Source organism: Vicia villosa, linkage group LG6 (assembly GCF_029867415.1).
Source record: "Vicia villosa cultivar HV-30 ecotype Madison, WI linkage group LG6, Vvil1.0, whole genome shotgun sequence".
Lineage (NCBI taxonomy): Eukaryota > Viridiplantae > Streptophyta > Magnoliopsida > Fabales > Fabaceae > Vicia > Vicia villosa.
Window position 1 is genome coordinate 108139036 of NC_081185.1, and position 13962 is coordinate 108152997.

At 32.9% G+C, this 13962-nt stretch overlaps 1 protein-coding gene across 1 annotated transcript; it reads right to left on the reverse strand.

Moving 5' to 3' along the window:
• Positions 1 to 4564: 4564 nt before the first annotated feature.
• LOC131614317 (uncharacterized) lies at positions 4565 to 12244 on the reverse strand. Its single transcript, XM_058885919.1, has 5 exons — positions 11330 to 12244; positions 11005 to 11241; positions 10842 to 10857; positions 4875 to 5503; positions 4565 to 4789 (listed from the first exon to the last, which is right to left on the reverse strand). The coding sequence occupies exons 1-5, from the start codon at positions 12242 to 12244 to the stop codon at positions 4565 to 4567; spliced, it is 2022 nt and encodes a 673-aa protein (XP_058741902.1).
• Positions 12245 to 13962: the final 1718 nt, after the last annotated feature.

A 13962-nucleotide genomic window follows, 5' to 3' on the forward strand; every position in this document is an offset into this window, starting at 1 on the left:
TGCTGTCTCCTCACTGAAAGAACAATTATAATTGCATGAGGACATTATGAATGCCAAATACGGAATAATAACGCCAAGTATACTGAAGACAACGAATAATTGAAAGATTAACAACTTTAAAATATATATAAGACCACACTATTGACTGAAAATAAAACCCTTATACTTTATAGATTAACACAATCAGGCAAATAAATATGCAATAAAAGTTGATCCCCCACAATATAACGAATACCGGATCTGGGAAATTGTAAACAATAAACTCCATTCACATCATTTTTTTAAAAATTACACAAATCTATTTTAGCATGCAGCAGAAATCAAAAAAACCATAAAACCTAAATAGATCGGATATGTGAGGAGGATTCCAAAACAAAGAAATTAAACAGGAATTCATGTATCTAACCTGATGACTTCTTCGTCGTCGTCAGATAACCACCCATACGTTGGCTTTCTTCCACCCCTCATTGTCGTCATTTCTTGCTATCTCCAGAAGTGATGTCAGTTGTTTTTCTAAACGAGCGGAATGAGAACGAGAGAAGTGGTGTAATGTGAACAGTCCAAAATATATTGTGACTCAACTTTGCACGTTTCCTTTTCCCTAGACGTATTCAGTAAATGACCCCTATCTCAATCAATCATAACTGTTACCTATGATCCACCGTGTAACCAAAGCATTTACTAAACCATTTGGAAACAACGCTTTGTAGTGTAACTAAAAAAAGGGCATTTAAGTTATCTCTATCTGTTAACTTCAAACATACATGCATACACAAATTTTTTTAGCTTTACCAATACCATGCAGTATTTTTATATTCAGATTTCCTTTGTTTTTTTTTATTACTTATACTCTTTACTAATTTTTCCCGCGTTTTAAAAGACAAAGTTTATATATTTTTTATTTATATTCTACCTTTTTATTACTTTAATTCAATATTACTTTAATTCAAATTTAATATTTTTTATCTATCATTCTTTAATTCAAATATTACTTTTTATCATCACATTTAATAATTCAAACATATGTTATCATAATTTAAAATTTAGGCAAATATTAGTTGATAAATACTCCATATATAATTCTTTTAAAATTATTAAATACACTTTAGAAAAATTTTACAAACAAAAGTTGTCAAGTTGTTTTTTCCCACTCACCTAATAATTAAAAATCAATTACTCAATAGAATATGAAATTTATAGTTTATAATATTACTTTGCATATTGATCCCACTAATTTTAATATCCTACGGAAAATAAATTTAAACAAGCTATTATTATTATTTTTTAACACTTACTAAAATATTTCAAAAACAACAAAAATTTATATATCTTTTGGTATACATATTTTACTGAACTATAATTCATGTTACAATATTTCTTATACATATTGATATCCTTATGTATATTTTTCAACATATATATTATTAACAGTCGTATCCAAAATTATCATCATATTCACAAATATATATATATATATATATATATATATATATATATATATATATATATATATATATATATATATTCCCCATTCTTCTATTAACTTGACATTTAATTTTAAAATTATTAAAATCTTAAACATAACCAAATTATAATAACAGCAGTACATAACACTAAATGTAAACCATGCTAATCCATTTGATTTTCACACGTTAGTGCAAAGCATACCAGTATTATATTGCAATTATAAAGTAGCTATGAAAACATTAACTGTTACAATCCAAAGAGATACTACGAATAAGAAACATAAAAGTCTGAAACATTACATGAAACCACATACAACTAAAACAAAAAAACCCAGCAACATCATTCAAAACAAACTACTGTTCTTCCAAAACTTTACACTCCTTCATCCATTATAGCCATCAACACCTCAACAATACATGTTCACTTAAACCTGCAATACACAAGATTCATAATTTCAATTAATTTCCAGAAACATACAGAATAACAAACAAAATATATAATGTGTAAATTTAATGTGTAAAAGATATTCCTAACCATTGTTTTTAGCTTCTTCACCAACTCTGTCCATATCATCCATTCACTGTCATCCAAACAACAAACATAAACTTAATGCGTGAATCTGAATAAAAGTCATATAACCTAATATCATGTATTTTCGAAAATCTTTGAATAGGATTCTTATACCTTTCAGTTTCAAAGACAATCTTCCCAATATACACTGAATTGGATATTTCTATCATTCTGGGGTTTATCTACAGTCCGACACTTCCCAGAACATCTGCTACAAATTTGACGTCTTCAAGTAAAGCAAACCTCAAACCAACCCTCATTTCCTGATGCTTCCCCGACCACCTGATTCCAAGCATTTCATTCTGCCACACCCATGATATGTTCTGAATCTTACTTCCCCTTTCCCAGGCGCATGTAATATTGTCCTCTGCATGCAAAGCCCACTCAGTGCACAACTTGGTAATCCGTTGTTTCTTCATCTTCAACCTCATTCGCAACAGCTTCGATCTTTGCTTCATCCTCCGTTTCATCGCGAATCGTTGAAGAGGGTCTTGAACCACAAGAAATTTCATAGATCTACATAATCAGAAACAATCATTAACGAAAGTCACATTTCAGAGAAAACAAACGAAAAACAAAGATTGGATTACAGAAAAAAATGATCAACGACCTGCAAGCTTTCGCAACTTGGGAGAAGCTACCCATTTTTCTTCCCACTTACGGATTAGGTTTCTTGCTTTGGTACTTTAAGCGTGGCAAAGTAATGTGTCATCACTACTATATATACTCAAAGGCCCATTACCTGTTAGACTTCCTTTTAGTAGGTAAACATGCACAAATTTTTGGAAACTGTTGAAATGCCTTTTTCTGTACATGCAGAACTAAATATAATCAACTCTTTTTAAGAGTAATAATTAATTTCACACCAAAATATATAACTCAATTTGTTAATTGGGTGGGAAAAAAATATATTGATTTATATTTATTATATAACGTAATACAAATTTTTAATTATTTGATTTGATAGATTATTAAACATGTTAGTTTATTTAACATGACTTTATATTTATAGCAAAAACAATTAAAAATTACAAATTAAATTTATATTGATTTTATAATCATCATTGAAGAAATTGTTTCTATTAATTAATATATATATTTTAATATAATTTTTTAACCATAACAATATTATATTTATTCTTTATTTATACCGACTTTACGTGACCCGTGCGGGCGCACGGGTCCTTTACTAGTTGTTTATGAAAATAATTGGGAATAGTCATTGGGGAAACTTAATTGAAAAAGTTGGTTATTGGGAAAAAATTCCTTATATTCCTCTAAAATTATTTCCAAATATTTAAAAAAATTAATTATAAATATAATATAAGAGAAAAAATGTTTGATAAGTTAAATCAATCTCAATAAAACGGTGAAGTTGTGGGTTTCAAACACAATTGATAACCCCAATAGGAAATTCTGGAAATGTAGAAATTCAATGGTACGTGTTTCTATTCCTTTTAATGTACAATGGTTGTGGTCTATTCATGTAGAAATTCAATGGTACGTTTTTCCAGAAGTTGATGAATGTTGAATTGGATTTTGTAGAATGGCTGTGGTCTGTTTATGTGGGACGATTTGGTGAATAAACTTAATCCTTCAAGATGCTGTCAATGTGAAATCACCAAAGTTTCATTGCTTGAATTTGCGAAGGAAGTTGTTAAGGATATTGATTGGGAAGCTGGGAAGAGATTGGGAGAAGACTCAAAGAAATTAGACAAATTGAAGAAGAAGCTTGAAATGGAGAAGAGGAAAAATCTTGTTCTGATTGTTGTACTTAGTCTGTCATGGATGATTTTTGCTTTAGGGGTTAAGCTAATGTAATTTCCTTGTACTGAAAATTGTTTAAGTTAATGTAGTTGTGTTTTAATGGAAGGTTCTTGTAAAACATTGTCAATGGAAAACCTTGTTCTGATATTTGTAATTGTTTTGGTTTATCAATGAAAGTAATGTTATCATAACTTTGTTCTATGTAGAATACCAATGAAAGTAATGTTATCATAACTTTGTTCTATGTAGAATACCAATGAAAGTAATGTTATCATAACCCTGTTCTATGTACTGTAATTGAACAGCTTGTGTATAACTTAACATAACTTATCATAACTTGAAATATGTTTGTTACAAAACATGTTCCATCATAAGTTAACTTCTAACATGATACCCAAAATGACATGACACCCAAAATGACACCCTTACAAACTTAGTCTTAGTACATAAACACAAAATGCCACAAACACAAAATAACAGAAACTTAGTCTTAGTACATAGTTATACAACATCCCTAATCTCTAGTTTTCTTGTTCTTCCATGACTTCATAAACCTAGTACCCACACCAAGCTTTGAGTCTTTGGCACATTGCTTATCATCATTAGCATTTGTTATAATAATTGGTTCTTCACTGGTAGATCCCTGGTCTATAATTGGCTATTTAAACCAATTCAACTTAATCCTCTCACTTTGCCTTCTCTTCTTGGGCATCCATTTCTTGGATTTATTCTTGCTTGACTCTACAACACATGATCCACTTTAACTCTGAACTATTGGTAATTGGTCTGGTTCCACAGTAGGCTCAGTGTTGGCATCACCAGGTACTGTAGTCTCACAATCAGGTGATGCAGTCTGAATATTGGCATCATCAGCCACACAAGAAGACTCAGTGACAGTGTTGGCATTAACAGTCTCAGAATCAGGTTCTGCGGTCTCAGTGGCAGTGTTGGCAGCAGTTCCAGAAGCATCACTCTTTACTTTTCTCTGCACAAATGTGATGTATAATCAGAAGCATGCATAAACTATGTTACTAATCAAAAAATGTTAAGCATTATCACAAAATATTTACCTTTCTTTTTAGTGCATCGGGGTCTTGTGTCTTACTCTTACAAGTCATGACATTATGACCAAACTTATCACACTTGGTGCATTTATATGCAACCCCAGGCCTTCTCTTCCTAGCACCATCCTCCCAACTTTCTCTTATCCTCAACTTCCTAGGCCTACCTGGACCAATTTTGTATGCTGGTGGAAGGGGTTTTTCAACTTCAACCTTTGGCCACATATCTTGACCATTGATAGGGCTAACAGAAAAACCATAATATAACTTAAACTTTTCTCTTGTATAACATTCATCCACAAAATCATCTGGGTTTTGCTTCCTATAGCTCAAGACAGCTACATCATGTCTACATGGGATTCCTACCTGTTCCCAAAAGTTACAGCTACAAGTCCTTTTAGTAATATCCAAAATAAACTCCTGAGTATTGAAACTATGAGTAACCTGAAATTTCTCATCCATTGACCAAGTTAGCAACCAATGCCCACTATTAAACACTTCAGTATCTAACCTCTTCCTAGGTATTGGCATAACTCTATGCTGCCACTTTTCAAGTTTAGTTGCAGATGTTGCCAACCTATTCATAAGATATTTTCTTATCCATTCACACATGGTGAGAATAGGCTTGTCCCTAGCCACTAGAATTATAGCATTAAATGATTCAGAAATGTTATTAATCAGAACATCACATTTAGGGTAAAAAGAGAATGCATGCTTACACCAACTTCTTGTAGGGACAGCTGTTGAAAGTATTTTGGGTAAATATTTTCTAATATATCGTATCCACAGAGACTGAGCCAATAGTACTGTCGTTCTATAGTCAAATTATGATGAGTAGTAAAAAGTATTGGTTTTGATTGTTTAATCTAAAATTGCAAAGAAGAGAATAAGAATTAAATGACTAAAAGCTTAAAGAATAAGTAACAATGGTGATGAATATGTTGAGTTATAGGGTTCATCAACCTATTCATATGCAATGATCAATTAATCCACAAGTGAACCATAATATAAGTTATTATCTTCATTCATCCTCAAAATAGATATTATGTCTAAGATCAATTTAGAACCACCTTTATCGATATGATATTCGATCTCTCAGAATAACTATAAAGATAAAGGGAATTAAACGCGATGATTTATGAAAACTTCTTCAAAATCTCATCTCTGAGGATTAATCAACAAGTTAATATAAGAACCTAGGGCAAAAGTACGAACCCTATCTCTCGATTGATAGTTCAACGATGATATAAAATAAAAGCAAGGTTCTTTATTGATAATAAAACTTAAACAATTGTTCACAGGAATTAATCAAAGTAATTGCATCTTCATAGGTTAACTACTACCTTACACTCAACACAATGGGGTTTAGCTCTCCATAGACACGAAGAACACACAAAACTTCATAGAGGGATCCATCTCAATCAAGGGAATGTCTTCAATTGATGTTGAATTCTCCGTCGGATGTTGTTTTCTGCTCTTGAATATGAATGCTCTCTGAATTTCGCTCACAAAAGATCTCTTCCTTATGAGGATTAGGGCTTCTATTTATAATAATATTTCTTTTTACGAAGCTCCCGCAACGCGACACGGGTTAGCGAGGCGCAAACTAGGATCAGAAGGTTTGGCGCGCCTTGCCCACTTTTGCTGCGGCTCGGCCTCTGCTTTATCCCACTTCTTTGTGGTTTTGCGCCTCCAGTGTCCTTACGCCTTCATGTTTCTTCGTCTTTACTTGTCAGCCTTAATACCTGCACAAAAAACACCCAAAGTGATTCAATTTGATCTACAATTAGCATAACTTCTAGAGTTCAATTCTAACCATAAACTCACTAAATATCATACGATATGCTCAACTTCAGATCAAAAGGTAGTTGTTTTAACACAAGAAAATACTACTAATTCACTCCTAACAAACTCTCCCCAACTTAGAGTTTTGTTTGTCCCTAAACAAAATTACTTACCTCAATGATTACAACAACACATACCAACAATCATGCAACAATTTTTTCAAAAAGTTTTTCAAATGGCTCAATTCAGTGATCAAATTAGATACTCTTCTTCTTCCTGCAAACTCAGAACATGCACATGAAACAGATTCTGAAAGGAAATTACCTTCAGAAGTTCAAAACACTACACAACCGCAGTTGAATCAACACTAATCACTCTCATCAGAAAGTATGATGAATAAAAGAGGGGTTAGACACTCATCCAAACAATTAAATCAACAAATATCCATATCATACGTTCATCGTATTGTTAGCATCAAGTCCTGTGGAATCTGAGAATCGGAAGGTCTTTATAGGATTGTAATGTGGTTTAGATTCAAAGGAAAGAAGATATTCAAGGGTTGTTCCTATTCTAGGGAAGCATCCGAATCACAACTCATTCCTTTTTCTCTATACCATTAGCTTTCTCACCCGTTCATATTTTCATTCGTAGCTCGATGTTTCTTTTCTTTTATTTTATTTTCAACTACTTTGGTTCAACGTTGTCTTTCTTTCTTTTTTTTTTCTTTTCTTTATTCTCAAGCTACGAATTCCTTTTGTTCTTTACAAACCACCACCTGTACTTACTCTTCTTTTGATTATGAATCTCCCCAACTTAGAGATCAACCTGTATTCAGATTCAATGAATGCTCCCCTACTTTCTATAAAGGTAAAAGAGAAAACACATCACCAAATTTTATGGTCGATGGTCCAGAACAAAACTTTTTATTGAGATCAAGAACTCACCAGATGTTTTTCTTGGTGCATAATATGATATTTATCTTGACCTCAGTCTCAAAGAATGGTTAGCAAAGGATCACACTCTCACACTCTCACACTAAAAGAATAAGTTTTAAGATGGAATAGGCTTAAAGAAACTCTCAGATTCAAACAAGTGCCTAAGTCATTTTCACAGATTTCCACAAAACGATGCGACAACTGGTTTAGCAAAATACAAACATGTCAAAGTAATCGATGGTCTCATGCATATAGTAAACACTGGAAAGCTTTCCTCACAATTGTTAAGGCTAAGCCGATCCAACAAAAATTGTGTACCATAAAGAACTTCTATTAGTATTTACTAACAACCTACATTTCATGCACACACTTTTGAGTTTGAAAGTTCATACCTGCCTTGTCACTTTTATTGAAAAAGAAAGGGAAAAATTAATTTTTCAAAAATTTCCACTCACTACCACTTTCATGCATGTTGCTCCATTGTTGGTATTCTCATTGTCTTGCTTGAGCTTTTCATTATGTTGTGGAACTACTCATTTTAAACTGGGGATAAAACAAACAAAAAATAAATAGAAAATTGAAAAATGCAAAAGAGTAAATCCACCCCCAAACTTGAACTAAACATTGACCTCAATGTTTCAGAACAAGCCCGAGAGGGTTGACTCATAAAGGGTATTGCCATATCAATTGCTTCTTCCTAGATTTCACCAGAAAGGTCCCCTTATTATTTCCTGAAATAAAAATAAATAAAACAAAATAACACGTTGGAAGTGTGGGTTACCTCCCACGAAGCGCCTCGTTTAACGTCGCATGGCTCGACGGTTCATGGTTGAATCATCAACCATTGTCTTGTTTTCTTGGTACTTTTCTTACCAATGTGAAGCCCCAAAAGTATTTAATGTTTGCTTGTTTGGTTTCTTCATCCTTAATTCTTACCACTTCAACTCGCGATCGCTCTTCCTTCATTTGTTTTGTCCTCTCCTCAAGAGAGATAACCTCCTTATCCGTTAATTTCTTCTTCTGTGAGAACCTATCCTTGATGAATTTGACACATTTTGGCTTTAACTCTAAACCTTCTAAAAATGGGATAGGGATTTGCAAACGGCTAAACATTTCCATTGGCCGAAAGTAATGACTCTCATTCCCTTCTTTATTAGGAACTTGTAGAGGAAGTAATTCCAATGAGAGTTTATGCTCCTTTGCATTACTACTCTTCTTCAACTCTAAGTCCACCATATTCTCTTTTTAAAAAGTTTCAACTTTTGAAGTTTCTAACTCATTCACGACTTCTTTGATTATATCCTCTTTTTTTGTTCCTCCGACTAACACATCATCTACTTTTTTAGGAGGTCTTGGATAAGGTAGCTTCATTGAGAGCTCATACTCAACTTCTATATTTTTCTTAATCTTTACATACTCTATATTATCCTTTTCAACAACATCTTCCTTGTCATCAACTTCCTCCTCCACTCTCTTCTTTCCAACATCCTCGCCAATCACTTTTACACTCCTTATAGATGTAGTATTGCAAGTTTCTACACAAGTTGTAGGGTTTTGAAAAGTTGAGACTTGACTTACGTTTTGCTCAGTTAAGAATTTGGTAAGTTGAACATCTTGAGTTTCCCGGTTTTGTTGAATGGCTAAAGAGAATTGCATGAATTGATTCATGGTTTCCTCTAACTCAGAGGGTCCTCTTTGATAACCTTGATTATAGTGTGAAAGCCTTTGTTGTTGATATTCATGGTTAGCCATATGATACTCCATCGCATCTTCTGGTGTGCACCATCCGATATCATGAAACTCATTAACTTAAGGTGTGAACTGTGACACACTTTGAAGGAGATACTCCATTTGTTGAGTTAGGATCTCGTTTTGAGCATGAATCGCAACATTTATATTTGGGTCCAACATTCCGACAAACAAAAATCTACAAAACTAGCAAACAAGTGAAATAACAAGATAAAAAATAATAATAATAATAATAATAATAATAATAATAATAATAATAATAATAATAAATCAAAATTAAAAGACTATTGCAATAACAAAATCTAAAATAAAGTAACTAACTAAAAATCTAAAATAAAGGAACTAAACTAAAAATCTAAAATAAAGGAACTAAACTAAAAATCTAAAATTAAGTAACTAAACAAAAAATCTAAAATTAAGTAAATAAACAAAAAATCTAAAATTAAGTAAATAACTAAAAATAATACGACTATTGCAATGCGTGCAATATTGACACAGTCCCCGACAATGGCGCCAATTTGTTGAAAGTATTTTGGGTAAATATTTTTTAATATATCGTATCCACAGAGACTGAGTCAATAGTACTGCCGTTCTATAGTCAAATTATGATGAGTAGTAAAAAGTATTGGTTTTGATTGTTTAATCTAAAATTGCAAAGAAGAGAATAAGAATTAAATGACTAAAAGCTTAAAGAATAAGTAACAATGGTGATGAATATGTTGAGTTCTAGGGTTCATCAACCTATTCATATGCAATGATCAATTAATCCACAAGTGAACCATTATATAAGTTATTATCTTCATTCATCCTCAAAATAGATATTATGTCTAAGATCAATTTAGAACCACCTCTATCGGTATGATATTCGATCTCTCAGAATAACTATAAAGATAAAGGGAATTAAACGCGATGATTTATGAAAACTTCTTCAAAATCTCATCTCTGAGGATTAATCAACAAGTTAATATAAGAACCTAGGGCAAAAGTACGAACCCTATCTCTCGATTGATAGTTCAACGATGATATAAAATAAAAGCAAGGTTCTTTATTGATAATAAAACTTAAACAATTGTTCACAAGAATTAATCAAAGTAATTGCATCTTCATAGGTTAACTACTACCTTAAACTCAACACAATGGGGTTTAGCTCTCCATAGACATGAAGAACACACAAAACTTCATAGAGGGATTCATCTCAATCAAGGGAATGTCTTCAATTGATGTTGAATTCTCTGTCGGATGTTGTTTTTTGGTCTTGAATAGGAATGCTCTCTAAATTTTACTCAGCAAAGATCTCTTCCTTATGAGGATTAGGGCTTCTATTTATAATAATATTTCTTTTTACGAAGCTCCCGCAGCGCGACACGGGTTAGCGAGACGCGAACTAGGATCAGAAGGTTTGGCGCGCCTCGCCCACTTTTGCTGCAGCTCGGCCTCTGCTTTATCCCACTTCTTTGTGGTTTTGCACCTCCAGTGTCCTTACGCCTTCATGTTTCTTCGTCCTTACTTGTCAGCCTTAATACCTGCACAAAAAACACCCAAAGTGATTAAATTTGCTCTACAATTAGCATCAAACTTCTAGAGTTCAATTCTAACCATAAACTCACTAAATATCATACGATATGCTCAACTTCAGATCAAAAGGTAGTTGTTTTAACACATGAAAATACTACTAATTCACTCCTAACAATAGCCATCAACCAACTCCAAGCATTGGTGTCAACCTTCTTCAATTCATCCATCTTTTGGACCCATGCCTGATAGTATGTAGCCTTAGCTGCTCCCATTATCAAATCCCTAATCAAGGTTCCACCACCAAACCGTTTCTTGAAATTAGCATACAAATGTCTAAGGCACAATCTATGCTCAATTCTATCAAACATTTCATCAAATACTGCTACTAGTCCCTGAAAAAACAAAAAAACAACATTCTCAAATAAGTGTACAATGAAGAAGTGAACATAATGAAGAAGTGAACATAATGAAGAGGTGTACCTTTTGTTGATCAGATATAAAAACATATCTCCTATCTTGTCCAATATCTTCCATTAATAGTTGTAAGAACCATCTCCAACTCTCTCTAGTTTCAGTCTCAACCACACTAAATGCTAAAAGGAAATATTGATCATTAGCATCCCTAACAACAACAATTAGTAGTTGCCCACCATATTTGGTCTTCAAGTGACACCCATCAACCCCCACAAAAGGTCTACATCCATGTATAAAGCCTTTCTTACAGCCATCAAAATAAAAATAAAAGGAACCAAACCTTGGTTGTATGCTTGGGCTAGGTCTTTCAACATTAATCTTGACTGTGTTGTCAGGATTTACCCTTGTTATCTCAGCTGCATACCTCCATATGAATGCATACTGAGAATCTGCATCTCCTTCAATCACCTTCTTGGCAATCATCTTAGCCTTCCAATCTCTTGCAACACTTATACCAATGGAAATTTTTTGCCTTATCTCTTGTATTATGTCACTAATCCTGACAGTTTCAGATGTTTGCAGCATCTTCACCACATGCTTGGCCACCCATTTAGACTTGGCAGATCTATTGTTCAAAATCCTAGCACATGTGTGGGTGTCTTTAAGTGTTTTTATAGCAAAGGTGTGTTTGTGGCCCACTTTAGAGCATAAGACCAAAAAACCACATTTAGCCTTACACTCTACCCTTACTCTATAGCTCTCATTTTTCACAAAAGTAATTTCCCTCCCATTAACCATTGACCACTCACGAATAGCATCTTTGAAGTCAACAAGTGAATTAAACTCCATACCCCACTTAAATTTATAATCCTTGTTAAGATGCTCTTTCTTAAATCTCTCAAACTTGGGCCTTTTTTCATCACCTGAATCATCTGGGTCAGGACTGTTCAACTTATCACTAAAGTATTCATCCTCACCCATGTTCTTATTGGACCTACCAAAAAGCCCACTACCACTTGCATCTTATCTGATGGGCAAAGTAACATCAAGTAATTCAAAGCCATCATGAATAGCAGTGGCTCTTTCATCTTCACTGTCATCTAACCTATCAATAAACTCCTCTTCTAACATTCCTAGACAATTGGCTATATCATCTTCCCTATTTTCCTGTCCATGATCCACAAATATATCCCCATCAATACCCATTGAACTGAAGTAAGAAACAAAGTCCAAAGCATCATCATCTTTTCTTATATGAATAAATCCATCTTGAATCTCCAGTACTTTTGTCCAAACCCTAACTCTACCATCCTTATATCCCAGCTTACTAATCAACTTCATAATACCCTCCATTGTAAAACTCACAGCGTGTACCCCACATACCTTTGTTTCAATACCCCCATTGTATATGAGTTCATTTCGATTGTCCCTAACAAATTTACCCCCATGGTGACAGGTGAAGTTAAAATGTTTTGATCCTTATTAAGAAATTGGATGGAATTTCAAATTTTCCCAAACACCATACCCAAACGAAAAAATTGGAAGGAGTGTACGGAAAACTTACCTGAGACATTATCAACCATGTTCGCAACCTCTACTTCGGCTTCAATGGCTTTGATGCTTCTTTGCTTCGTCTTCGCATGAACCTCTTTCGTTTTCGCAGGTTTCGCCTTCGTCTTCACAATGCCCAGATGAAGAAACTCCAAACACTGTATGAACCCTAAGAATTTCAAGGGGCTTTTTGAAAACTATATATCCAGTGGCCATAAAATTAAATCAAAATTCCATGTGTAAAATAAACTGTAATACGTGACAAATATTGGAAATAAACATAAAATCTTTCATGCCACATAGACAATTAGGGGGTTTGTTGATGGAATCTAAATAAGATCAGGGGGGATCAATAATATTTTTTTACAGGGACTAAAACTAAAACTCGCTAACATTACAGGGGGTTTGCATATTTAACCCTAATTTTATTTACCGATTCAACTCAATATTGTATCTATAAGAGAGAGAAAAATCGAGAACAATGGGAGTTTAAATCCTAATTTTTATTCATTCTTATATTCCTCTAAAATTATTTCCTAATATTAAAAAACAAATTATAAATATAATATAAGAGAAAAAAGGTTTGATAAGTTAAATCAATCTCAAACAAAAATTCGTGATAAATTTTTATTGAAATTCCAAATAATATTGATTTTAGTGATATGATATAATTTTTTAATATTAATTACAAAAGTAATCATTTTTATGTTATATTGAAAATTCGCATAGAAAATAAATTCGTCGTGGAAAAATCATATATTGATGGAATATTCGTATCCAAAAAAAGAAATACATGGAACATTATAGGTGAAGAATATGAAACAAATAATTTTTCTCGTAAATGCTATAGCTTAGCGCTTTCCTTAAGAATTTTTTAATATTCACCAAATCAAGAAAATCCTTCAAAATTCAATGTATAATAAGGTAAATGAGTTTTTTCTTTTGTAGTGAGTGTTTTAAATTAATGCAAATGAACAACCACAAGTTAATGCAAATGAATGACCACGTAGATTTAAATTTATGTTTAATTGATTACTGTTTTCTCCCTTTATAGCGTGTTTTTGAAATTGCAAAACGACATTATAGGGTGTTTATATACATTCATTTGTAATGGATTGATAATTGATAGGAGTGTTCGGCTGTTCGCG

What these genes read in the sequence shown, in the direction of transcription:
- LOC131614317 (XM_058885919.1), bottom strand. Translation starts at nt 12,244, where the DNA reads ATGGGTGAGGATGAATACTTTAGTGATAAGTTGAACAGTCCTGACCCA. An exon ending in TTATATCTGATCAACAAAAG is followed by an intron (nt 11,242 to 11,329) that starts GTACACCTCTTC and finishes TTGTTTTTTCAG; the next exon opens with GGACTAGTAGCAGTATTTGA. An exon ending in CCGATGCACTAAAAAGAAAG is followed by an intron (nt 4,790 to 4,874) that starts GTAAATATTTTG and finishes ACATTTGTGCAG; the next exon opens with AGAAAAGTAAAGAGTGATGC.